Source organism: Carettochelys insculpta, chromosome 19 (assembly GCF_033958435.1).
Source record: "Carettochelys insculpta isolate YL-2023 chromosome 19, ASM3395843v1, whole genome shotgun sequence".
Classification (NCBI taxonomy): Eukaryota; Metazoa; Chordata; order Testudines; family Carettochelyidae; genus Carettochelys; species Carettochelys insculpta.
In genome coordinates, this window is record NC_134155.1 from 15060076 (window position 1) to 15087827 (window position 27752).

The window sequence follows — 27752 nt, forward strand, 5'->3', positions numbered from 1 at the left end:
TCATCTGCAAACATAATAAGCATGCACTCTATGCCAATATCTAAATTGCTGATGAAGATATTGAATAGAACTGGTCCCAAAACAGATCTCTGAGGACCCCCACTTGTTATGCCCTCCAGCCTGCCTGTGAACCATTAATAACTACTTGCTGAGAACAGTTATCCAGCCAGTTATGCACCCGCCTTACAGTAGCCCCATCTAAGTTGTATTTGCATAGTTTATTGATAAGAAGATCGTGCAAGAGTGTATTCTTCTGTGGTTGTCTTTTAAAAACTGGGCCTGGAATATGCAGCTTCTTCCATGCTTAAGTCCTAACTGAAAAGTGGGGTTTAGTATGAATTCTGTACACCGGGGTGAATTTCAGCCTCCACGCTTAAATAAGCAAATTTAACATAATTTGTACTTCAATCACTATATCAGCACCAGACGTTTCTATGGACTTTATTGTCATTTTCCTTTCAGTTCCAGAGTATAAAAGCATGCAAAAAATAGCATCTCTCTTAATAGTACATATTTACACTGTAAGGGCCACATGCCATTACAATACAGAACATGTGTACATCATGCTTCAGTTTATAAGAGAATACATAGAGTGCCGTACCTCACACCAAATAGCACAACAGATGTGACCACCAACACAGAACAGGCATAGAAATCAGGTACACATCAGCAAAATTACGGCACACAGTTAATAGCATTAGATCCTGAAAATTATAATTTGTTTTGATTTCATCAGTCTTTTTGAAAACTTTAGTGTTGGAACCAGTTTCTGGAGAAGGACTGTTGAAGATGCATGCCTCAGCTTGAAGAAAGGCTAAGCCTAAGTGACTTCGATTCAGTGAATGAAAGTTATTCCTGCATGAGAAGCTAGGGCTAATTGATACTACCTGTCTTTCTGCTACTTCGGTACATCCAGAGTTCTGAATGAAGGCGATCTGTTGTATTTTTGTACAGTGCACTGGCCCAGGAAAGCAAATTCTTTCAGTTTTATTCACAGGACAATTCTGTAAATGTCTTCAGGTGAAAAGGAGAATCTCAGGTAACTCAGTGCACAGTACAAAAAGTCACTAGATGCCTCCCAGAAATGCTGTAAAAATCTGAAATAAAGGCTGTACTTTTAAAAACTGGAATTCTGCCTCCTGGCGACATCTGGGGTCCAGCAGGACCCCAGATGTTCCTGGATCAGAGACCCCCAGACTGCAGCCCGTGACAATGGACCATCCTTGGCGGTGGCAGTGGGGGCCATTGGCAGGATTGACTGTAGCAGGCAGCATACAAGTGGAGGTAGTGGGGCTGGCCAGGGTCGGAATCAGGGTGGAGAGGACTTATGGGTGGTGGCAGGAGACCTCCCTTGGTCCCAAAAATCCCCTCATTCAGGTGCCAGACCTGGGAGGTCCAAATCTGTATTGTAAGAGCTAATCTTTCTCATTGGAACACAATAAAAGTGCACAGAAGTGCTAGCAGTTCCACTTCCTTTATTTTCATTTAGATTACTATCCAGGTGCCCTCAATACAGAAAGAGACCATTCTCTTTTTCCTTCTGGCTCCTCATCTCAAATTGCTAGAGCATTTTTGCACTAGCATCAAGGATCAGGAACTCCTGAGTTACACCTGATCAGCATGCAGCAAGGACCTAGGGGGTTGATCCAGCAAGCTGTGGAGGACACTATCCCTGGACTCCAGTAATAACTTAAGCTCATGTTTAACTTTAAATATGTGAGTAGCCCAACTGATTGCAATACACGAAACACTCAGTATCTTGCAGGATGGAACCATAGCTGAATTACAGAAGTAACATTCATTGCTGTACAAGTCTGGAAAAGCTCTCACTACCCATGGCACTAAAGTTTAATTTGCAATCATGCAACAAATGCTCCATCACATACACAACTTGCTACTTGATATACGAGACCTGAAATCTGCAATGTGCAAAAAAGAAAAGGTCTTCTCCATATGTTTTCCATACAGCTCTTTGCCTTGCTAATGCTGGGGAGAAAGAAGGCATGTGTCACGGGGAAGGGGGGAGTGTTAATTGGGGCTTTTACTGAGAAATGGGTATTTGTCAATAGTGTGACTTCAGCTTTGTTTGATCCTCCTGGACTAGTCAAGAAAGGAGATGGCACGTATATTGTGAGACTTCCGAGGATTTCACACTGCAGTTCATCACAAACTGCAAGAACAATGTCAGGAGAGATGCTTGGCAATTATTTGAACCCCATGGGAGTTTTGCTTTTTTCACGACTACAGAATTTCTAACCTTACTGTGAGTTGGCTAGCCAAGTAATGAATATGTTATGGGGGCTTTTTTCCCCTTTTAGTTGCACTATAGTTCATTTTCTCCTCAATCAAGAACTAGACCATGCACTCATCTCTCATTTTAAGACTCTGTTGTAGGGCACCTTATCTGATCTATAGGTAGTTTGCTTCCCACTTACAGGACCAATTTGCCTTAGTAAGGGATTCAGTTGTAACAGCGTCCTCTTTGTTATGCTGAAATTTCAAGATGTAGTGCATCTTTAAAAGGCATTTGTCAGAAAATTTTCTGCTGAATTCCCATTACACGTTAGATCTCATTTTAGTTATTCTGCAAAGCTCTGGGACTAAGATAAATACAGGATTATTTATTGCACCATTAAATCCCTTTCTAGTGCCAGATCCTGCAATTTGCTGAATTATGTGAATGCCCATTGAAATTGATGGGTGTTGAGTGCTCACCATTCCTCCCAAGGCATCCCTGTGGAACAGAAATATGTCATTTACAGCCAAATGATATTAAAACTCATTGCAGACCAGGTATAGACTCTAGAAATGTGTAAATGTCTTCCATGAATTACAGGGCACATTCACACATAATGCATGTATAAGAGTGAGACACTCACAGTATGCACCTTATAGAACCGGAAGGGACCTTGGGAGGTCAAGGAGTCCAGTCCCCTACTCTGTTGTCAGGACCAAGCACTCACCCTCACAGTTTTTTTTTTTAATCTATTTGCCCCAGACTCCCAAATGGCCTCCTTAAGAATTGAACTCACAAGTGTGGGGCTTGCAGGGCTACTGCTCCAACCACTAAACTATCACTTCCCCACACTGCAGGGGGGTACAAAACCACATACATTTAATTTTCACCAGTGAGTGGTAGCCCCTGCAAGCTGAACGCTTGGGCAGCTGCCCAGGAAAGATTTGGGTGCCATCCAGCTGAGTAGCAGAGCACCCATAGGCAGCAGCGTGTGTTTCTACTGGCAGTGCATATCAGCAGATGCCTTAGCACATATAACAACATTTATTGTGCCCATGGATGGAAAAAGTTCAAGGGAACACTGCCAGTGAGCACTCAGCACCTGACAAGGCTGGGCTCACAAAAAGGCCAAGGTATCATCTAAATTTATTTGTCTAAAGAATTTTTAGCCTAGAATTTCAGTGGAAAGATTTGTGTTGATTTCACGTCACTTTCATATTTCCAGTTAAAATAAATTAGTGCCCCTTGAACTTATAGGGACTTTGGCTGCTGTAGCAGGTAACTGTGCCTGAAAAGTTTATAAGGAGCCCAGTGTTAAAAAGAGCAAAGTCTGGGCATTAAGGTGTACATTCTCTACAGCCCTCATGCTTAGTTTGAACATAATCTATTTCACAACAGCACATCTCTGAACTCAACCTAGTCCATATTCAATTGGTGCAGCTAAAGGCCTAGACCTCTTACCGTAAGGTGAGCCCTCCCAATTTCTTAAATTTTAACTTGACTCACGGTCCATACTTTCCTGAAATAAGTATAGCAATTAAGATTGCACTGCCCATCAAAGGAGGTAGATTTATTTAAAATGTTACTGCTTTGACATCACAATCCATGGAACAGTGAAATTCATTTCACAAAATCCATTGCAACCAACATGGCACAGGTTTATCAGACATTGTAACTACATTCTCTCCTTGGCCTTGTTTCTGGAAATGTAAGCAGTTCAAGGAGTCTCAGGGCTACCCTGTTCAATCATGCTGTCTCCAAAGAGAAGTTTACACCAGAACTTTTGCTTTGCTGTAAACCCCTGCTGGAAGACAGATACAATAGCTACAACAAAACAGAACAGAACAAGTGTTTCAAGCTGCTTTCTTTACAGGGTTATCAGAACTGCTTGTTAGTGACTTTGAGCCTGATCTCACTCCCCCTAAATCAGCAGCAAAGCTCCCATGGTCTACAATTTGAACAGTGCTATTAAAACCTTAATCAGGATGTTTTAAAGTGCACCCAATTTGCAAATAGAATTAATCAAGCTAGCATCCCATCTCCTTTTAAAATAAACAAAAACAATGATCTCTATTTTTGCCTGACATCTTTGAAACTCAAAGACTTCCCTGACATGCAACCCATGGACAATTACGAGTAAAATGAAAAACCAAATAGAGAAGCCACTTAAAGAAAATACAAAACAGTTATCAAAGGAGTGAAAGCCAAAGAAAATCTGTGAACATGTCATTAATGTTGGCCACATTTCAATTTATGCTTGATATGTTATTATCGTAAATAATATAACACAGTAAATTATACAGGGTCTTACAGAGATCTTTGTGGCATCTGATTCATTATCTTTTTCAACAAAAATTCTCTTTTGCAAAAACAATGAGAAGTCCTACGGCACCTTACAGACTAACATTTTTTGGAGCATAAGCTATCATGGGCAAAAACTGACTTCATTGATGCATGTGTTTTGTAGGTTATTTCACATGTCAAGGCACTGAAAAGAACCACAGAAAAAAATCTAAAGTCACCATTACTGCCACATGTGCAATAAATTATTTTGTGGACAACAATTATAATAGCTGGCTATGTGACATACTGGAAAGACTATACTGTAAACTTCTGTTTCTTTACTTTGCATTGTCAGAGTCTCCAGCAGCCTAAAAGACAATGGGCAAAATCTAACATGGCTGATTTGCTTGGTGTCTTTATAGATTCTTGCTGCTCAGAGGCAGAATCATGCAGATATTACAATTACCCAGCAAAAACATAGACAAATGGCCAGGAAATCACAGCATAATAGCAGATAAGGTACACATGCATATTGGGGTGACATGGTGTTATAAACATGAAGAGTCATTGTACATGCATTCACTTAAGCTCTACAGTTTAATGATAAACATCTGAAACTGGGGATTTATTTTTGCAAAAGTGTCACATTCATATTGAAATACTCCTACATTAAGTGATAAAGATCTACTAATGCTGCTGCCCTCACTAAGACTTGACAAACTTTACCAAGTATTTTCTCTCAAGCGAAGAATTTTGACTGCCTAATAACTTAAAAAAAAAAAAAAAAGTACCTCATGCAGACAAAATGTGTAATTTCCACACAAGAGAAATGTCTTTAAAGGCTTCTCAGATTAGACACATAATCACAATTTGGGCTAAACTATGCAAGGTGATAAATACCGTTTGCTTTACAAAAACTGTTAGAGGTGTTTCACACAGATGTGTACTTGAATACACAATACTGATGAGTTCAGGAATCAGTCTCTTCAGGACACTCTAGCTGCCTAGTTTATAACTGGCAGTGGAAAATTTTGAATACAAAATATACGGACTGCACAAAAGCATCGGAGACTGACTATTCCAGTCCTCTCCTGTCCTCTGCAGCTCATCCCAGTGCCTGATATCCATGTAAAGGGAATGCTTTTCATCCAAAGAAGAAAGACTAATTAAAAAAAAATCTCTTTTTTAATTTGCTTCCTGTCCCATAGCAGAAAGGCGCTATTGCTCTAAGCTACAGCAACACTGCTGCAGACATTGTACATTTCACTCTAACAGGGTGACAGAAGTGGAATGTCATTTCACAGCATTTCCTTTAGACATGCAGAGAAATTATTAGACTTCTTTTGACACTTGCATAATTTCCACTTTTTGAACTGAATTTTACAATTGCTTTCTGTGGTGTAATTAGGGTGAGTTCTTGTCATCTGAAGCAAAAGAAATCTTGAGCTGAAAGCAAAGATGACAAAGTCTCTGAAGTAGAATTCACTTTTGTCGGGAATGGAAAAAACAGGTCTTGTGGGTTTTTTTTAACCCCTCCCCCAGGAACATTGAACATATTCTATAAATTCTTTGGGGGAGAATTTAAGAGATTAAAAGATGGAAGAAGCAACACAGGGTCTTATAGCCAAGAAAGAGTACATAAAACCTACTCTCCCCCAAAATATTAAGATACAGATTTGTTAATTGAGGCTGGGCTTTTCAAAGGACTCCTAAAGGAATTAGGCTTCCCAAACCCACTGGAAAACTGAGTGTATAACTCCATTGGAATCCTTTGAAAAATCTCCTCCCCAGAACTTCAAATGGATAGTTTAATGGGTTTAAAAAATAGTCTAAATTCTCATCGTCCAAATCAACTAACTTCACTGAATCTGAACAAGACAATTTCATTTGTGTAGATAGATGTCATGTGCTATACTCAAAGTTGTATCCGTTGAACTTCCTTATTAAGTTTATTGATGTAAACCAAGTATAAAACTGAAGTCAGAGTTTTCAGTAAGGTTTTCAGCCCCACAATGACTACATGGTTTAAAGTCACACCTCAGTTAAAATCAGTGCAACCCTGCCTATAGCCAAGGCTAGAGCCCAATACCTCTGCAGAGAAATAATGCTCCATGATATCGTAATTGGCAAATTCTTCTCTGTTAGACTGCACGCTTGATCTGAAGAAAAGCATAAATGAATAGTTTTCCATCAGCACAATCCCTTTTATACTAAAATAGAATAAAATAAAATAAAATAAAATAAAATCCCAGACTTTCCTAGATTAGGACACCTGCTTTTATGGTTACTACTCTGTAGCATAAATATAATAAATTACATCATCTTTCTTCCATGGGTGGAAGGTTCTATTGAAGTATTATACAAACTTTGATTAAAATTCACATCCCCTGTGGGTTGAGAGTATCATTATACCCCTTTTGCAGATGGATAAATTAAGGCACAGGGAAGTTATGTGCCTTGCTCAACATCACACAGAGTCATCAACAGAATTCCGATGACAACTCCCATTTTCTCATTCCCAGTCCTGTGTTCTGCCATTAAACCATAGGCAATAAGGCTATTGGACTGTCTCTGCCTATCTCTTGCTGAACTGAATCTCTATTTTTCAAAACACGACTTCTGCGTGATGAAAAATAACGCCTCACACTGACAGAACAAGTTTAGCAGAGATGCCTATTAGCATATGTAATCATAAAAGAGATGAAGAAAGTGGATGGTATTCTAAGACTTTTGTTCTGTAGGAAGTCAGACTAGATCAGTGTTTCTTAAACAGTGTTCCATGTTAGTGTTTGGTTTGTTTGTTTGGTTTTTTTTTGTCCTGACAACAATTTTTTTAAGAATATTTTTCAGAGGCATTAAACATAAAAAAATATTATTGTTTGGTGTTCCATGGTCTCAAAAAGTTTAAGAAACACTGGATGAGGTGATCCAAATGTATCCTTCAGATCTTATGAACTGATGGTTCTAAGAAAAATTGGTAGGGGAGGGAACTATAGGGAAGATAAGATCGGTAACTAGAGGTTTATAATAAATATTACCTCATTCACACTCTAAAATGGTCCAAAAAACCCATTCCCCTCATTCTGACTAGCCTTAATCTACCAGGCTGTATATTCTAGCTGCCTTCCTCACAGAAAAAAAACCACAACTTGCGCTTGAATGCACAATAATGGAAAATAATCTTGCCTTTTGACTTCTTTTGCCCTTTTTCTTGGAATGTTTAAGCATAGAGGCGTGCTCACATTTTTGTACTTGCCTGTGAGACAAAACTCAACCACCCCAATCCAAATCGGAAGTAACTCCACTGAAGTGAATGAATTAATTCAAATGTATTTATAGCAGTGCAGCAGGACAATCTGGCCTCAGAACGCCTACTGGCTGCTATTCTCTTTGGGTAGGTCTACACAGCAAAGTTATTTCAAAATAACCCACCTAGTGTCAACATGACACAATCTCTATTTCAACATAAATTTGAAATAGCAGTTGACTTATTTTGAAATTGGTAAACTTCATTTCACGAGGATTAACTCCTATTTTGAAATGGGGCCTATTAAGACAGGCAATTGAGACTATTTCAAAATAGGCCATAGTACGTCCAATGGCTCTAATTCGAAATAGGCGCCATGTGTGTAGACGATGTACAGTAAACCCCCGATTCAGTGGACCCAAATTCAGCAGATTTCAGGAACAATGGACATTCACTAGCCCCCCCTTGTTCCTGAAGTCTGATGAATCGACCATTCTCTTCCCGCCCCCCGCGAAGAAAATGCATAAATGCTGGCGACTCACTGGAGCCGCTGCTGAAGCTGCCATGGCTGGGGCCCCCGAGGAGTTGCTGGGGCCGCTGGAGTGACTGCGGGACCCACCACAGCTGGGGCTGCTGCCGTGGCTGTTGAAGCTGCCATGCCCTCGTACCACCAGAGGTACATGTAAGTGGGCAGAAGACATTTGCATATGTGCCCCACCCCCAGTGGGAGGAGGAACACATGGCAGCTCTGGCTGTGGCAGGGCCTCTAGCTGTGGCAGGTTCTCCAGCCATGGCAGTGGCCCAGAATGCAAGGAGACTCCAGCAGCTCTGGTGAGTTGCCCATTTTTCAGTATTTGGGGAGGGGGCCTGGGGAAGTGTGGTAGGGTGAGGAGAGCACTATGCAAATACAAGTAAGCCCTCATGTTCAACAGACTTTCACCATTAACGGACACCCCTCCCCACATTACTCCGTTAAATCGAGGGTTTACTGTATTTCGAAATACTTAAGTGCTATTTTGAAATGCATTTGTGTGTGTAGCAACCTTATTTGAAAATCAGCTATTCTGGAATAACTTATTTCTGAATAAGGCTGCTGTGTAGACGTATCCTGTCTGCAGTGGCACTGAGACAGTACATAACTTAGGACATGACATAACTACTTCTGAGTGGTTTCAGCCTCCATGATTGACTTGGGATTCCAAACAAGCTCAGATCTCTGACATTCTAATTTAACACCACTGAAGATTCATGAATATTATTAAAATCACATTGGGTTGTTATAGCAGCATGACGTACTGGAGGACCAAGTGCATAAAATATGAAGTACCGGAATGCTATACAACTGAGTTTAACACCTTTTGCCTGTAGTTGAGTCTCTTGCTTACCCGCTAAGAATCACCTACTGACAGGACATGATGTCTTATTTTAGAGCATTCACCAGCAAAGAGATAGGTTAAAAATTCAAGATATAACTGAATGTATGTATTATCTCTCTCGTACGGGGTGACTGGGAGGTAAGTGCCAAAGGAGATTGTCCCCATGGTGTCCAACATGCTGCCACTACCCACATGTGGGTATTTGGGTGGTTGAGTGTGGCTAGTTGGCTTGAACAATAACTATATTTTCAGAATAAGGTGGCTAATTCACAATAGCAGTACTGGTTATTGCTTCAGAACTGGATGGACACCATAGTCTTAAATAATTAATAAAATCCATTGTCAATTATATTCAGATCTGTAAATATAATTCCTGTCCAAACATTGGTATGCAAAAGGAATCAAATCTCAGCCCTCTGGGAACAGAACACTATAAGCAAATGCTCTTGGTGCATAAACAATCGTGTTCAGATGAATATGGGGGCTTTTAACAGTTCAGGGACACTCAAAAGTTCAATGCAGATGATGGGATGGTGGAAACACTATATATTTCCAACATTGTACTAGAAAGATTCTGATGAATATGTTAACAGGAGCTATATAATGCAACAATAAGAAAAAAATGAAAACCACAAAGAATTACGCAGTGGAAGATCTCATTCTGCTTCAACAGAAGAAGTCATCAGGAATTTTGCCATTGACTTCAGCGGAAGTAAGACTGTGTCCCAGTAAATTTAAGTGCTTAACTGATGAAGGAACAAAGTTAACCTAAGAGAGGAGACCTGGCTCCTGCTTATCTTTTTTCATGGTACTTTGAACACAGAACGCAAAAAGCTGGAAAACATCTTGATGACAAGTGCCCTACTCGATAAAGATCAGTCTTCGACTTATAAACCAAAAACACATTCATTGTTCAGGACATCAGGGCTGTAATGACCAACATAGGCTGAAGCACGAATGGAGAATGAGGCACGTGTTAAATACACAAAGAGAACCATCTTACATTTTGAATGAAGCCAATCAGTAGTATAACCTAGCATCCCCCTAGTAAACCTTTTCCAAAGAACTCGCATTGTTAGTTGTTGTCGATTGTTCCCTCTTTTCATTGTCAGGTTTTCAGGTAACCAAGTTTGGTTCATGAGAGCGGTATGTGGGTGACACAACACAATGGTTACAACAGCAGTAAATAGCCAGTCCAGCACATGCACATGGCCTCAGGAAGTAGCCTCATCTTCACAGACGTCAGGGAGTTCAGGATCCTTTGCTCCTTCTCTGCTTCCTTGCTTTCTACCAGAATGAAAGAAGGGAAGTAAATAATTAGAAACAGACATTTAGAAAAATAGAGCAGGTGTAGTTTTCTCCAATAAGTGAGCCAAACCAGTAACATCAATAACTACATAAAGGATCTGATGAAGTGGGTCTATCCCACAAAAGCTCATCACTGAATAAATCATTTTGTTAGTCTTTAAAGTGCTACATTTCTGCTGTTTTGTTTTGCTGGAGTACAGACTAACACAGCTACCTCTCTGTTACTATTTGACATGAAGGATGATGTTCAAACAAACTGTATTCTCTTAAAAAGCATACAAGACAAACAATTCAACTGTGATAAAGATAAGTGCATCACCGTCAGTGCATTAATCACTCAAGTATTATAAGATGTTGGATCCTGAGGTTACAGCTCCCTAATTGGTCAAAATGCATTCTCAACTCCCTCTTATTACACTAGTACAAGAGAATGGATTCTCAGAAACAGATACAAAAAGGCTGTGATTTTTATGAGTTAATTTGGTTTATATTTTTAAAGTCTACTTGTTTCACTCATTTTATGGGTTGACATCTGCAATCCTTATTCCAAAGCTCAAGTGTAAATGGCAGCTACTTTCCTTCCACACCAATGACAATGTAGCCAACTGCCTGGCTGTTGTAAGATCTTTGAAGTGGGAGTCAAATCCTCTTGTGTGTCTGTGTGGCATTTGACTCAAGAGGGCCATGGCCCTTCCTGAAGTCTCTGGGGTTGTGTCTACACTAGCATTGCACTTTCGAAAGAGGCATGCAAATGAGGAAATTGAAAATGCAAATGAGGTGCACATTTACATATCTGGTGCCTCATTTGCATGTTCTCTTTTAGAAAGAGCTTCTTTAGAAAGGAAAGAAATATGTCGACACTGCTCTTTTGAAAGTAAACCCGTTTTCGAAAGAGCCTCTTTCCTAAAAAACTTAGGAATTAGGTTCTTTGAAAATGGGATTTACTTTTGAAAGAAAAGTGTCTAAATTGCTTTTTCTTCTTTTGAATGAGACACCAGAGATGTAAATCTGCACCTCATTTGCATTTTCAATCACCTCATTTAAATGCCTCTTTTGAAAGCACAATGCTGCTATAGGCACAGCCTGGGAATTACTGTAAGAGACATTACTAGAATTAGAGCATAATGCCACTTGAAACGCCAATTATATGTTAAAAAAAAAATCAATCAATCATCTTCAGCTTTTCCAAGAAAAACCCAAAATAGCAAATGTGAGTTTTTAAAATATTTTAAAGAAAATACAGATTTTTGATTAAAAAAATTTGGTTTTGAAAAACCAAACATTGAAAATGACACCAAACACTTAACTTCACCAAAACTCAAAATCGTGCCTGACACCTGAAAAGGTTTACCAAAATTATTTCCAATTTCTGAGGAACTGAAAAGTCTTTGAAACAGTCTAAGCAAACTCGCTTAGCACATGACAGCGCATTAGCCAATAAAACAAAATGAAGGTAATTTAATTATATTTGTCTTATTTCACAGACTCTTCAGTAAGAATGTGCCTAAATTTCAACTTCCTCTCTGGCTGACTGAAGAGACTGCTGGCTTGTCTCCACTACAAAACCAATGTAAATGTTCCAACATAAGTCCCATCCACACAAAAGCCCTAAACTACAGTGTGGTGGTCAGAGATGAAAGTTAGCTTGTGTGCTGCTCTGGTAAGAAGGAACTGGCGGGCTGGGACACTTGGCTGAAGGAGGAGGTGTGGCGTGCTTCCAGCCGAGTTCCTGAAGGTTGTCATGCTAAGCAGCAGGCCTGTTAAAGGGGTTAGCTGATCAACCGGTCAGGGACTGTCCCAGCCCTGACCTCCCTGGGCACTCTTTAGGGAGGGCGGGGGACTCCCTCTCCTGAGATTCATATTGGGACTCTGCTTGCTCTCCTGCTTCCTCACTATCAGGGAGCAAGAGAGAAACTCACGGTGTGGGTCATTCACTCCTCTGTCCCCTCCCTGCCACAGCTAGGAAGCAGAGGAATGCAGGTACACTATGCCCCAACCCAATATTCCTCCCTACACATACATATCCCAGCCCCTTGCTGCGAGCCTCTCCTTACACCTCCCAAATGTGACTCCCACACCTCCTGCTGCCCTCACTCCCTACCTGGAGCCCCTCCTCCTCCAACCCCTTCCCTGAGCCCCTCCCACTCCATCTCACACTTAAATTTCTCACAGGTATTGCCATATTGCCACTCTTGCAGCCCCCAGGTGCACCTGTAGGAAGTTTAAGTCAGTATCACCTCAGATGGTTGTGATTTTAAGGCCCTGTCTACACAGGAAAGGTTTGCAGATATATTTATCCTGGTATAAACTATACAAACACATTCTCTTGTTGGAGAGACACCTGCTACTGACAGGAAAGTTGGCAAGCCTGTCAAGTGATTAAGACTCCAGCTTAAGATAGTGACACTTGTCAAGTACTAATACAATCACTTTGCTGCTAACCCAATCATATGGTGTGACTTGAGTGTTATTTTACAGTACAGGCTGCTCTCACCAGAGCGAGGCTAACTTGACAGAAACTAGACAGTAGGTAACGGCAGTGAAGACATAGCCTAGGAGGGGTAGCAAGGCTAGTCAACTCTTAAAACTGGACAGGTGATTTTATTTTATTTTATTTTTTTTGGATATCACACCTTATCACTTACTTTGAAGGTATACCAAAAGAACACACGTCTGAGCTCTACTTTACATAGTGAACAGAAAAAAAAACAAAACAGTTGCCATGAAGCATAATTCCATTCCAATGTGCACCATCACAGCCCAGGTGATAAATCTGACCTTGAATATAGACAACTGATCATTTCCCAATGCATTTTCAGGCCTGACTCCAAGATGCTAAGTAATAGCTCTGTCTTCAGTGGCTGATCCAAGTTAATTCAGGGGCTGTCATCATCCCCTTTAAATGATTTATGACCATGCACAGGAAAGGAGTTTTCATTATCAAATGTAATGCAAGCAGGTCTGTGCTGTGGGATAATGACAAGCATAATTCAGCAGCAGATGGTGTCTCACTAGTTATTTAGAGCCTGCTGTCATTTTGTACTATTTGCTAATGTCTGCAATTTGATGAATCGGATTAAATGTTTCCCTGTAATTCTCAGTAGCAGATACCTGTCTGTACACCTTGTTTCAGCATTAAAGGCAATGTGACCTGCGGCAAATGGAATGGCTGCAATACACACACAGCATTTATGCAATACTGAACACCAACTAAATTAATTTTCTACAGACAGCTGGGGTGATCTTGCAGTAAGTAGCTGGCCATCTCTGCTGCCACGCAGAGACATGAGTTCATGCTGAGAAGGCTGAGGCTAAATACAAGTCTCCAGTAAATAGCTCTTCTTAAGGTGTTATTTTGTATTTGTGTTCCTTTTGTTAATAACAGGGATGGTATGGTCAGTCTCATTCCTGGGCTCCAGGCCTCTATTCAGCTTACTGGTCCCACAGCAAAGATGTTGTTGCCCTTGTTAGGACTGGAAGGGGTGGTCTAGGGGGAACCCAGGCCCCGCCCTCTCGTTCCGGGTTCCGGCCCAGGGGCCCTGTGTGGCTGCTACTGGCGGGGAATGACTCCCTTTGCCCTTGATACCACAGCTCTTCTCCCTGGGTCACTTCCCCAGTCAATCCCCACCAGTACCTCCTCCAGGTAGTGGCGGCAGCAGCAGCACATCCCGCTTCCTTGGTTGGCTCCACTGGGTGGGGTGATCAGTTCTTTCCAGCCTCCAGTTGAGTCTCAGGGTCACCCGGACAGTGGGGGCCCAGCCCCTCGCTGCAGAAGTTCCTCCCCTTCTCTGCTGCTCCTAAAACTCTTTTTGCCTCTCTCTACTCACCTCCTGTGCTCTCCTCAGTCACCTCTCACACTCTCCCACTGCCCTCCTGGGAAAAGGGTTTTTAAAAGCAGTCTGAAGTAGGACCAGCTGGCCCCAATTGATTTAGGGCTGCCTCCTCCCCAGCTGCTCCCACTCTGTCTGACTGCCAGCTCAAAACAGCCCTGCTTTTCCCTCTTGTACTTTCTCCCCGGCTACATCCCTCACTGTCTACGTCTACACCAGGGGAAAATTCGAAATGGCCACGCTAACAGCCAAACTGGATAATACTAATGAGGTGCTGAAATGAATATTCAGTGCCTCATTAGCATGCTGCCAGCCGTGGCACTTCAAAAGTGCTGCATTTCACTCATGGACGGCTCATCTACACAGGGGTCCTTTTCAAAAGGACCCTGGAAATGTCGAAATCCCCTTATTCCTATCAGCTGATAGTGTGTTTGATAACCACAGAGAGCAAAACAAAACAGTAACAGAGAGGTAGCCATTTGAGTCTGTACTCCAGCAAAATAAAACAGCTGAAATGTAGCACTTTAAAGACTAACAAAATTATTTATTCAATGATGAGCTTTTGTGGGACAGACCCACTTCGAAGTTCATTAGCCTGCGTGACAGAGGCTACATCTACACTAGAGGAAAACTATGAAATGGCCATGATAGGAATAAGGGGATTTCGACGTTTGCAGGGTCCTTTCGAAAAGGAGCCCCGTGTAGACAAGCCGCTTGTGAGTGAAACGCATCACTTTTGAAGTGCTGCCGCCAGTGGCATGCTAATAAGGCACTGAATATTCATTTTAGTGCCTCATTGGTATTCTCCAACTTGGCCATTAGCATGGCCATTTCGAAGTTTTCCCCTGCTGTAGATGTAGCCTCTGTCACACAGGAGAATGAACATGGAAGTGGGTCTCTCCCACAAAAGCTCATCACTGAATAAGTAATTTTGTTAGTTTTTAAGGTGCTACATTTCTGCTGTTTTGTTTTGTTGGAGTACAGACTGACATGGCTACATCTCTGTTACTCTTTTGTTTTGCTCTCTGTGGTTATCATACACACTGCACTGTTAAGACCATTGTCAATAGTCATAACAACACGTGGCCCTTGTACAGCAATTTTTGTACATTAATGGCAGAACCTTCACAACACAATAGATAGTTGAATTAGGACAGCAAGGCAGAAAGACAACAACAGTATTTGACTCGTGGCTCCTATTCCCACGTTCAGTCATAGCTCAGTCACGCTCTGTCCCGTTAACTGATAGGAAATCTTTGTTAATGCCACTTACGCATTCCCTATGGGCCAGAGTTTGGACACAATTATGCACATGAAAGCAGAATGTTAATGAGAGTGCTGTGACCAACAGCTGTGCCTGGGTGTCTGAACAGAGACTTTGATCCTATGTATTTAAAGAAAAGGAGCTTCAGAACAATGGCAGCATCAGCCTTATGAACAGGTTTTGCACCTCTGTGATCTATTCATCAGGAATCATTCACCAGTTTCATTTGTACCAAGCTAGGTTATTCATTACAAAACCCAAGCCTTGTCTGCACTGGCAATTTGTCTTAGTTGTAGACATCTCTGGCCAGTCATTTAAGTATCTGTATCAGTGCAAAGTCATAGAATCATAGATTCCTAGGGCTGGAAGAGACCTCAGGAGGTCATTGAGTCCAGCCCCCAGTGAGATAAAACCTCAGTTTTCAGAGATGAAGATTACTCCCAGGGTAAGCTACAGTGGAGCCAAATGGCCACAGATCACTGGAATCAGGGTAATTTATCTATGTACACGAGTTTCAGCCATGCCCTTATCCGGAGACCATGCAGATCCTGCTGTAAGGGTTAATAGCAAACTTTGGATAAAATCAAGGATCATGGTGCAAACAGTGAACTTTTGTACTTTATTACATCTCTCTAGTCTCGATGGGTGCTGATATGAGGTTTCTCCTGATTTTCTGATACAGCCTGATCTTTTAATTCACCATAGATGAAAAGTTTCCTTTGACTTCAGTGGACCTGGCTATGAATTCCTAGCTATACATCGAAGTGGAAAAGCCTACTACTTACATTAAAATGTTCTCTTTTTTCAAAACTGACGCCAGTCCCATGTATCACAATCCAAATGCTATGGAAAGTGCCGAATTAGCTTTTATTCTGTTCTGTTCCTTCCTAGTACATTTGGAGAATCTCTCCAAAACTTTTCACACTTACAACAGGAGATGTCCCTAGCTTGATTCATCTATTTATTTTACAGTGATAAATGAGCTCCTAAGCAAACAACTGTCTCCATAATAATGAAGCTTTTCAAGTGGAATTTCAAGAGACATGATTAATTTCCAAGCATTCGTCTGAAACAATCTCTGTCAAATTCCAAGCAGAATAACTGTGCTTTGAGGTGGCTGTGCACAGTGGGATTTTGCACTCAGATGTTCTTTCACAGTAACTACATTATTTTGTTGTTGTTTTAAATTGGACAGCACACTTTGTAAAAAGATCTGTGGAATCTGTTGCAATATGCATGCTGTCTGCTTTGAAGGTCTGATGGATATGAGGTTTGTTGAAATGTAAACCAAGATATCAATCACCACAGCAGAGTCCCAGAAATTGAAAAGTAGAGGTACTGGTAGGACTGGTTGCTGCATATTTGGTTCTGGCAACAGCTCTTAATCTTTCATAAGTTGCAAGTTCAGATTCCCAAATTTTACGGGTATTGGGGCAGGGTTTTGAATTGGGCCCCGTCTCTGCTAATATCTACCACATGTCCCCCTCCTGCACTCCCCAAAAGAAGAAAAGAAGAAGAAATAAATGAACAAGAAAAAAACCTTTAGAAATAAATGTTAGTGTGACACACATGTAACTACTGTAACAAAACTGCTCCTACATGAAGGATGAAAGGATAGAATGGCATGTTGTCAGTAGCACACACATGACAACTGAGGAAAGGAGTTACAATACTACCGCACTGACAGGAGACACAAACACAGTTACCTTAAAGATGGATGCAGATATGCAGATGAGCTTAAGAGAAACCTGTCCCTAAGGGCAAACAATGAGACAAAGGAAGAAAATGGTAAAGATGCTGGCAAAAGGCAAATGAGCAGGTTTCTGAATACAACAAAACCTAGGGAATAAACAATTAGAGACTGGGGTATAAATCAGCAATGTTTACTAAGGCTAAAGACCAAATATGCAAACATGACAGTTAACGCTGTCACCCCTAGTGCAGTGCTGTGCACTCAGGAATAATAAACCTGTGCTAATGGCAAGTGATTCTTCAGGGTGACAATTGCTTCCAGCAAGGTGTTCAGTGCTGTCGACACCTAAGCTATATTTACACTTGCGTTCCTCTTTCAAATGGAAGAAGAAACAAAATAGGGAGATGGGTACTTTCGAAGATGGGGTTTATTTTCGAAAGAACTGCATCTACACTGTTTTTTTCTGTTGGAAAATTCTCTTCCAAAAATAGATTATGCAAATGAAGCATGAGATATGTAAATCAGCACCTCATTTGCATTTCCAATTTCCCTCATTTGCATTCCTCTTTTGAAAGAGGAATGCAAGCGCAGACACAGCCCTGCTGAAATTAGTGGGAGTCGAGGGTATTCAGCAGCATATGCGACTGTGTCCATAGCACGTAGAAGTCTTATGACGTGATGTTATTACTTGTCAATGGATACAAGTTGAGCAGGAGTTAAGAACAGAAACCATTGAGAAGATGAAGGGCTGTTTTGTATGTGATACTCTAGAGTAACAAGATGTGATTTTTTTTTTTTGGCCAAGCTATTTTATGCACCATTAATTCAGCTATAATATGTACCTTTACCATAATATGAGCCTAGCTTTTAATAAAAGCACCATAAAAACGGCCATATTGGGTCAGACGAAAGGTCCGTCTAGCCCCACATACTATCCTCCAACAGCAGCCGATGCCAGGTGCCCCAGAGCGGTCCATCTGCTGTTGCTCATTCCCAGCTTCTGACAAACTGAACCTGGGGACACACATCCTTCCCTTGCAGTGAAAAATAGATTAGTGTGAAATTTACTTGGACATGATTTTCTGTTGACAATGTGTAGGTATTCTTAAGTCAAAATGTCCACGCACATATAGCAGATGTACGCAGAATTTTAGAATTGTTAAGAAACTGACTTGGGGTACATTTACCAAGGAAAAAATATCTTGCTGTAGGAAGGGCCAAACTGACTTACGCTTGCACTACGGAGTGAAAAATGGCACTGTAGACATTTGGGATCAGGTGGCAGCCCAGGTTCCAAGACCATCCCCCTCCTCACTCCCAGAGCCCTGACTGCAGCCCAAGCCAAAACATCTACACTGCTATTTTTAGTTCCCAGTGCAAGACCTATAAGCCCATGCCCATTGCCCTGGGCTCTGAGACTTACTGCTGGGTTGATTCCTCCCCCTACCCCAGTGTTGATGTACCCCTAAGCACACATATTGTGAAATTAGGGGCAATGTCAAACTTGGCATCCTTTCTGCAGCCGATCTCCTGCCAACATCATCAATGATGAAGCCTTTCACCGGGCTACAGATGCCAACAGGCTGTGCTTTAAAAGGGAATGTAATTTTGGCAAAAGGTGCTGGATTGATACCCCCCGGGACTGGCACATTCTCTCAAAATAGGAAGTACAGCACTGACAAGGAAAGTCTTGCCCAGGCAGCCCCAACACTGTGCCTCAGTTCAGTTTTGAAGGGACCAAGCCCTGGGGTGACAGCTTGGCTATTCAATCCTTGTACTTCACTGAGACTGTCCACCAACCTGACAACTTTTCTGTGTGACATGAACACTGGTTAAGAAGAGACAGACTGAGACTGCCAACTTATTAACATATGGACACAAAGCCAGTTACAGCCAAACTGGTCATGTTTGAACCAGTGACTCAGATGAAAAGTTCCATTGTTACAGCCACTCGCTGAACTTGCGCAGCTGCTGGTGTAACTGCTGACAGGCAGACTTAAACCTAGGACCTCTGGAACTTAGTGCAGCAGCCTCTACAGTTTGAGCTCAAAGCCAGTTGGCTCTCCGATAATGCTGTAGAGGAGACATTCTTCTTCTCTCTGTAAGTAGTCTAGGTGCCACTACATGGGACAATGAACCACACCCTGGAGGCATGTGAGTTACATTAGAATTATGGGTGCTACCGCACTCACTGCCTTTAAGTATTTATTACTTAAACTCTTGGTCTGCTTTTGCACTCGCATGGTAATGAGGCAATTCGAAGCAGGCTAATGAGGCACCAACATGCATATTCACTGCCTCGTTAGCATAAGGGCAGCTGCGTGAATTTCGAAATGTAGACTTCAAATTGCAGATTGACAATGTAGATGGGGGAGCTTATTTCGAAGCTGCCTGCATCTACATTGCTAATCTGCAATTCAAAGTCTGCACTTCGAAATTCACGCCACCACCATTACACTAATGCGGTACTGAATATGCATGTTAGCACCTCCTTTGCCTGCTTCGAATTGCCTCATTACTGCAGCTTTGTACTTTGACTGGAGCATAGGTCTCCTCCACATCACTCTGTCTCGGAACAAAACTGGCTAATTCTCGGAGTACCCCAGTTGTTGTCCTTCAGATTCAGTAGATCTTCTCCATGTTGTCCACGTTGTCTTCCTCTTTTGCATCTTCCTTGCGGGTTCCATGTGAGAGCTTGGCGGACTATGCTGGATGATGTTTTTTTGAGAGTGTGGCCCAGCCATCCCCACTTTCTTCTCTTCATTTGAGCATCAAGTGGTTCTTGTCCTGCTCTGTTCCAAAGCTTCTCGTTTGCAACAAACTCTTGCCATTTGATGTAAAGGTGGTTTCCATCATAAAGAGGATTTACAGTTTGGTTCAAAAGCTCTCAGCGCCCTCATTATATAAATTGTTCCAGCACCCTGGCCTTCCTGGTCAGTTTGCCTCTTGCTGCCCTCATTTCCTGTCTGTGCCATCTATATTTAAACTGTAGGCGCCTCAGGGCATGGATCAATGAGAACAGGATCAAGCTCTATAAATAACAAGACTAATTCCACCTCATTTATAGAAGCTGAAAACCACAGGTCACCAACAGGAAAGCAAAGTTAATGTACAAGTAAAGGGGATCAGCCAAAACATCTTTCAGTTAATTTGAGATGTATTAGCAGTGATAAATGCAGTGAAATCATGGCTGCATTAATGAGAGGAAACTGTTTCAGATGGGGAAACTACATGCCTAGAATAAATGTGTATAGAGTGGAAGTTAACTGAGAACACTGAACAGTGGGGATTTTTTTAAAACCTGTATTCAGTGACTTGGATATTTAAAAGCAAAAGACCAAATTCATCCCCAGTGTAGCTCCACTGCAGTAACAGTTACATCATAGTTGAATTTGGCCCACCACATACAGGATCTACAAAACCACAGAGTCATATTCAATACAGATCTCCCGAGAGATACTGCACAGACCAAAAAGCCGAGAGGGAAGTTACAGCTGGCTTTACACCAACGTTGAGCTGCTCAGAATCTAAGAAGTTGCTGCTGTGACCAAAATGATTTCCTAGCATACGTCAGAGCAGCCATCAGGGCTCTCCTATTTTATGGCAGCCTTTTCTGTGCCGCCTATGTACTGAAGCAGCCTGTAGGGATCAAAGTGAGAGCTAGGAGATCAGCCCCACAGTGTTGTGACCTCTAGTAGCAGTTAGTCACAGTTCCAACCTTAATCAATGATGTACGTGTACAGTGGTACTTTTGCCTAAGGCAGAAGCTATATGAACAGTATTGCTAAAAACAGCCGTCTTTATTTTAGCTCCATTCAGTTGTATTATACAGCACATATGCCTATGCAATGCTGCCTTTTTCATCTTTCTAGACATCTAAGTAGAGAAATAAATAACAAATGGGAAATAATTTTTCAAAATCTTACAAGAATTGAAGAGTTTAAACCCTCCCCATGAATCTAAATACTATTTTAAAAGCAGGTCCTCTTAAGGAACACAATCTATAATGGCTACTGCAAAAAACTTTGCATCTTCTTCCCTAAGCATTTCCCAGAATAGAGCTTGGCATATTGTGAGCAGGTAGTGGAAAGATTGTGAAGAAATTAATTAAGTCAGGCAGCTTCCAATCCCAGAAGCCCAACAAGTAGGCTGTTAAATTGGCATATTTCGCTCTTTTTCTAAAGGACAGATCCCTTTTCAGAAATGTTAATTAGGCACCAGATAGTGAAAAACTAACTCAGCTGTCAAAAGGCTTAGCGCAGGAAGATTCTTGACACTGGCACAGATGCAAGTTGACTTCAGCAGCGCCCAGTGCATATGGCTTAGAAAAACCTCAACTATTTTACAAGCAGCCTAATTGCACAAATTGAACGTGGAATTGGGAACTTTTTCTAATTACTTTTCTTTTTTTGCTAAACAGGAACATGAAAGTAATTTTCCTTCCTAGAATTGGCAGTAAGTGCAACATGACAATCACTGATTTATGACACTTCAAAGGCAATACAGTCAGCCATGTGGAAAACCAGCATTCCTGGGATTTTTTTAAAATCTGTTTACTTCATTAATACAATTGAGATATTACTTTTAAGGTAATAAAGGTGACACATTTCAGTTCCCAGTGTGTTCTCAGCACACAGAGGCTCACTATTAGACTGTGCAAAGTGCTCTCAATCGCCACCGAGGAACACGAACCAAATAATGAAGGGTGCAATGTCCATTTCATGGGAGTTTTGTTTGAGGGAGGATAGCAGAACTGGGTCCCACTGGGAACTGGTGGTGTGCTCAGAAATATCCAGAGCTCCTAGGAACTGATGTTGGTAAATCAGTAGGAGATATTGTTCCCTCTCAGTCACTGCGGGATACACACATGGTTGTTGGGTGACCTGCGAAGCTGAGGACACTGCCTGTTCAATGAGATGTAAAGCTCAAGTCCCCAAAACCTGTGTCTTTTACAACTCTATCACACCTTCCTCATAATTACAAGCAGGGGTGCTGCCAAAAGGATTGGTACTTTCTGCAAAATCACTATGTTTCAGCAGACTAACTGGGTTTGACCAGTTAAATTCTTAACATCAGAGCTACTCCTATATAATTAAGATGAATCTTGCACAGAACTGAGTATGAATTAATTTAGCTATGTTCGAGGGAAGTGTCATGTTTTGTTTTTCTTACAAACCAAATGCTCACATAGATGCTGGCTAAGATCAGACATACATAGCAGCTCATGGGCCATCTGGATAACAGAACTATATCACTGCCAATGCTGTACATACTGAAAACAGGTGGCAGATAGTGGAGGGCACATAAGTTCACCTACCCTACAGTATATCAGGTCTTTTCATCAATCCAGAACTTCCTGGTATGTTTTGTGTGTTCTTGCTTTAAAGACTCAGTCGCTCAGATCCTTGGCCGATGTCAGTGGTATTAAAATTAAAATTAATGCAGCTACACCTGTTCGTACCAACTGAGAATATATCCCACCATTCTGAAAACAGATACTATTCCCAAATATAAGCTTCTGAAGCAGCGTCCACATACTGCCTTATGATTAACCCTGCAAGATGCTGAGCACTCTGGTCCTGACCCAGCAAATTATTTAAGCACACGCTTAAATCAAAGCACATGGAGCATGACTGATCTCATATCAAATGTATAGGACTTCAATGAGACTACCCACGTGCTTAAAGTTAAGTGTGTACTTACATGCTATGCAGGATCAGAGCCAGACTTTGCAATTTCAAGTGCTTACACTATAAGAATGTGATTTAACATTGTTAATTCACAGGCATTTGTTATCATTTACACTTGTTCTAGACTTATTTGAATTAGCTTGACACCGTCCATAACACGTACATTTATGTTTTATTTTACTTTCATATTGGAGATCCTTTTATACAGAACAATCCATTGTAAATTAAAATAGTTAGGTTGCCACAAAACATGGGTTTTTAACGTCTGGCACAATTTCTCTTTTCAGGTGTACTCCATGTAATCAGGACACAATTCATCTAGTACAATTAGCCCTCCTACTTAGAATGCATAGAAACAAAATAGCTTTGCTTATGGAAAAAGGTGAATATCAAAAATTTTTTTTGCAACAGCAGGCCACAGGAGGGGGTGCTAGGGGGTAGCCCCTGGAACTTGGTCCTACCCCGACATCCTGCAGGCTGTGGGGAGGCTGCTGGAGAGGGGCAGTGACCCCCAAGCAGCCAAAGCCTACCCACCCTGACAGCTTGCAGACTGTGGGGGGCCAGCTGGAGGGGGTCAGCTGCCTAGATCCTGGTACCCCTCAGATAGCCTACACAATGCAGCAGACTGCTAGAAGGGCACAGATCCTGGAGCCTGGTCCCTCCGCAGATAGCCTGGAGACTGTGTAGGGCTGAAGCTTGATGGGGAAGTTCTGGAGCCTGGCCCCTCCCCAGACAGCATGCAGGTTGTGGAGGGGCTGTTGGAGGGTGATGGGCCCACCCTCAGAGCCTGGCTCCTCAGCCAGACAGCCTGCTGGCCGCAGAGGAGCAGTTGGAGGGAAGACAGCCCCCCAGAGCCTGCCCTCTCCCCAGACAGCCTACAGGAGAGGGGGCTCCCACTAGAGGCTGGGGGCAGCTCTAAGACCCTCCCTCCCCACAGCCTGCAGGCCAGATGGGGGCCACTGGAGGCTGGGGACAGTCCCCACAGCCTCATCCCTTCAACATCGTACAGGCTGTGGGGTGTGGTGTGCAGGATGGAGGGGCAGCCACTAGAGCCTGGGCCCCCTGACTGCCAGTAGGCCACAGGGGTCACTGGAGGTGGGGGGCAGTCCCTAAAGCATCCCACCAAACAGGCTGCAGGATGGAGGAGGCCACCGGAGGTTGAAGGTAGCCCCAAAAGTGTCACCTCCCCAGAATAGTGCAGGGCTGGCGGGACAGCTGGAGGCCAGGGTCAGCCCCCAGAGTGCTACTCTACTCACATAAGGCTGCAGGATGGGGGCAGCCACTATCCCAAGCAAAGACCCCCTGGAGAAGCTACAGGCCTGGGTGGCACCAGCAGGCTGGGGGCTGCCCCCAGAGTGCTGCCTTCCCCACAGGCTGGGGAGGGAGGGAGGATGTCAGCTGGAGGTCAAGGCCCCAGCCCTGCACCTGACAAGCCCACAGCCCCAGATCCCTCCCTCCCTGGATGGAGAGCGCAGCCCTGGCGCCTAAAGAGGAACTGCTGGCTGGGGAGCGAAGGAAGGGGATGGCCTGAGGGTTATATAAAGTGAAGATAAGCTCCTCGTGCTAAGTATACATGTTTGAAATGCTCTTCAGACATGTCCCTGAGACTGTACTTGAAGCTAAAAATCACTGCCTGTAGAGCAGTCCCTCGGATGACATCTCACTTGCCAGCCTGGATTGAAACTGTCAGCTCATAGACTCTGAAGCTCAGGGAGCTGCCCGAGAACGACAGCAGAAATCAGAGAGCACAGTCCAGCTCTGCGCTCACTACAGGCCCAATCTGAACGGGCGTTGAACATGGGCAGAATTCCAACAGGAAGCACTCAGCACTTCACTGAATTGGGCCCCCAGGGAACTCTCTTGGAACCTTTTCTAGATAAGGTCCTAATGCTAAGAGCACTTCTGCTGTTAGCCCAGTTCAATCCAATGTAGCTGCAGCATGTTTTTTTTCTTTCTGGATCAGGAATGCAGTTCAGTATCCACAGCTGGTTTATCACGAGGTAAATTTACAGTGGAATTTTGGTTCTCAGAAGGTTATGGCAAAGCTTCTCCTTCTGCCGTTCTTGGACAGTTACTCACATAAGAACTAATTTACCCAGCTGACTTTCACTCATTTGTATTTCACTAGCTTGCTGTGTGATTACTCTTTAAACAACAAAAAGCATATAATAAACAAACTGGCTAAAACGCCAGACTCTGAGCTGCACTCAGGGGACTTCGCTGAGGTCTGTGGAGCTGCGTCCATTTCTATCAGCTCAGGATGGGGCTCGGAATATGAAGGTAGCTGCAGCCACACAAAAGTGTTTACTTCATTCAGGCCCACTGCTGGGGGTGGGGGGCGCTGGGGCAGTTATATAGGGATCTGGGGTTTCAAAGGGGCCCAGAGATCCGGCCACTGCTGCTGCTGCTGCTGCTTTGACAGTGGCGGAAACCTGAGCTCCGTGTCCCTTTGAACTACTGCGATAGTGCTGCATGCATGGCTGTGAAAGGGGGTGAGGTCCAGTGCTGTGGTCCGGGAGGTGCTAATTGGCTGACTGTCCTAATCCCTGTCCCTTCTGCCCACAGATGCAGAGCCAGAACCCTCCCCCCTCACATTGTCCCAGGGCCCACATTGGCTGTTGGTCCTGTTGTCCTTGTTCTGCTTTGGGTTTCACTGTACTTCACCCCCACCTGACACCTGAGAACCTTTTCACCCCCCATATAATTCAACTGACTGAGTCAACATGAATTTTGCCTTTAAATTCTAAGGAAATTATCTGAAAACTGTTTCCATTATTCCTCCCACATTATTCTGTTTATTAAAGTGGCCATACAGAGCTCAGACTGAGCACTTGAAGGGGTAGACATACATACATTAGTAGGTTTCCTGGCGCAGACATGGACCTCTCTTCTCTTCTGGCCTGAACCTCAAATGGATTTCCAAATGAGCGTTTCCTTAGCATGGCCTTCACTAAAATCTTTGAAGAAGAAAAGCAAATCAGAGAAGATAGGCGGTACCGGTAAAGCATTCTCATCACTCTAAACACTAGATCAGAGGAATACAAAGATGACTTTAACAGTTTAATGACATTTTTTTCAGTTAAAAACTGAACTAGAGGGATCTGTACAACAGCTGATGGTATAAATGCTGATCCTTTGGCTACTGAAGTTAGCTCTCTGCTTGTAAAACACTGCTAGCAATAGTGACATGAAAATTCTTTCAGCGGCCACATGAAAGCGAGATGCACAAAAAAAAAATAAAACAACAACAAAAAAAACCCCAAACTCCCAAGCCTCTCACTCATGTGGCCCCTGACTGAGGCACCTCACTCCGCTCATGATCCAGTGTCATGGGCAGGCAGGTGGAGAAGTGGGGACTGAGATTCAGGACTTCCCCCAGGCCAGGTTAACACTTCTGTGGGCCTGGGGTGGGACCAAAAATGTTCAGTGTGTGGGATGCGGTTGCCAGGGAGGTATGGGCTCTAGGCAGGATGGGGGGTGCAGGAGCAGTCTGGGGCTCTGGATGGGAGGGATGTGCAGGAACAGGTTAAGGGTGGGTGATAAGGGTGGGAGGGAGGGCACAGGAGCAGGATGGGGTGGTGGTCTGAACAGGAGGGGGTGCAAAAGTAGGATGGGGGTGAATGGGTCTGGATGATGGGGGGCACTTACCTCGACGCACCACCACTGCTGCCCCCTCCCCTGGCTAGGGCAATGGCAGTATGGAGAAACACTCCCTGGAGAGGCTTGTCTCCCTGCCTCTCCCAGGCACACACACACACACACACACACACACACACACTGCTCTGGTGGGCTGGAATTTCGGTTCCCTGCCTCCGGACTGGAGGGAAAAGAACAGGCTGGTTGCCTGAGCACAGGACTGGCTGACAGGAACTCTTAAGATTTAGTTCCAGCTCTGAGAAGGACTCCCTCTGTGACCTGGGACAAGTCACTTTAAACCTCTTTGGCCAAATCCTCCACTGGCAACCTGGGTGCCTGGGGCCTGTCGGGGGTTGGAGGTGCAGGGAGCAGCACCCAGAATGGCAGGGAGGAGACATGTGGGGCACCCCATGTAGCAGTTACCATTTTGCCAAGGGCACGGAGGGGCGTTGTGCCTCTCGAGTCACCTCTGGCTGGCGTAAATGGATTATCTTCATTTACTTCAGCACAGGTCTATTGATTTACACCAGCTGAGGATCTGGCCACTTTATATCCCTTTTCCCAGCTGCAAAATGGAAACAACAATGTTCACATATCTGCCTCATAGGGTTGGTTTGAGAGTCATTACGAGTTAGAATCTGGGTTTATCACGAGCCCAAGCAAGGACAGGTAAACATCCACTCCATGTCAGTGGCTGGGTGAAAGAATTGCCCCAATTACCTCCTCCTACGAGGGGTAGCTACTAAATTTAGATTTCGATTCCAGCTCAGATTTTGTACACGCCCAATCCTTGACTCTATTCACATACATAAAGTTTAAGTTTGGGGCCACTTTTGCTACTAACAGACCTTATTATTTCTGTTTCTAGATATCAACGTATCAGATGCCATCTTGATAAGAACAGTATAAGACCTTGGATATTGTGAGGATGCACAAGGATAAATGGAGTACTGAAGTTTCCATGACTGTCATATAGGCTAGCCCATGTTGGCTTTCACTATTTAACAAATATTTTCAGAAAAAAGAAAAGGCCTTCAGACACTTCAGAAGCAGTTTTACAGTCGAGTGTTATCCAAAAGATATGGGGGGATGAGGCAGGCTCAAAAACTGCAATATTTCAGTGATTGGATTCTGAAATTCTGAGAACCCTGGGGCCAGAGTCTCAGCAGATGTAACCGATGTAGCTCTG

General features: G+C 43.1%; 1 protein-coding gene across 3 annotated transcripts in view; it reads right to left on the bottom strand.

Moving 5' to 3' along the window:
- Window positions 1-422: 422 nt before the first annotated feature.
- The window catches only part of CAMKK1 (calcium/calmodulin dependent protein kinase kinase 1), a 229187-nt gene continuing 201857 nt past the window's right edge, over window positions 423-27752 (bottom strand). For all 3 annotated transcript variants that reach the window (XM_075013387.1, XM_075013386.1, XM_075013388.1), the window contains 2 exons: window positions 25781-25884; window positions 423-10429 (listed from right to left, as the gene is read on the bottom strand). In XM_075013387.1, the coding sequence (XP_074869488.1) occupies window positions 10357-10429; window positions 25781-25884 (177 nt within the window). In that variant the 3' untranslated portion in view covers window positions 423-10356. The remainder of the gene's footprint in view (window positions 10430-25780; window positions 25885-27752) is intronic.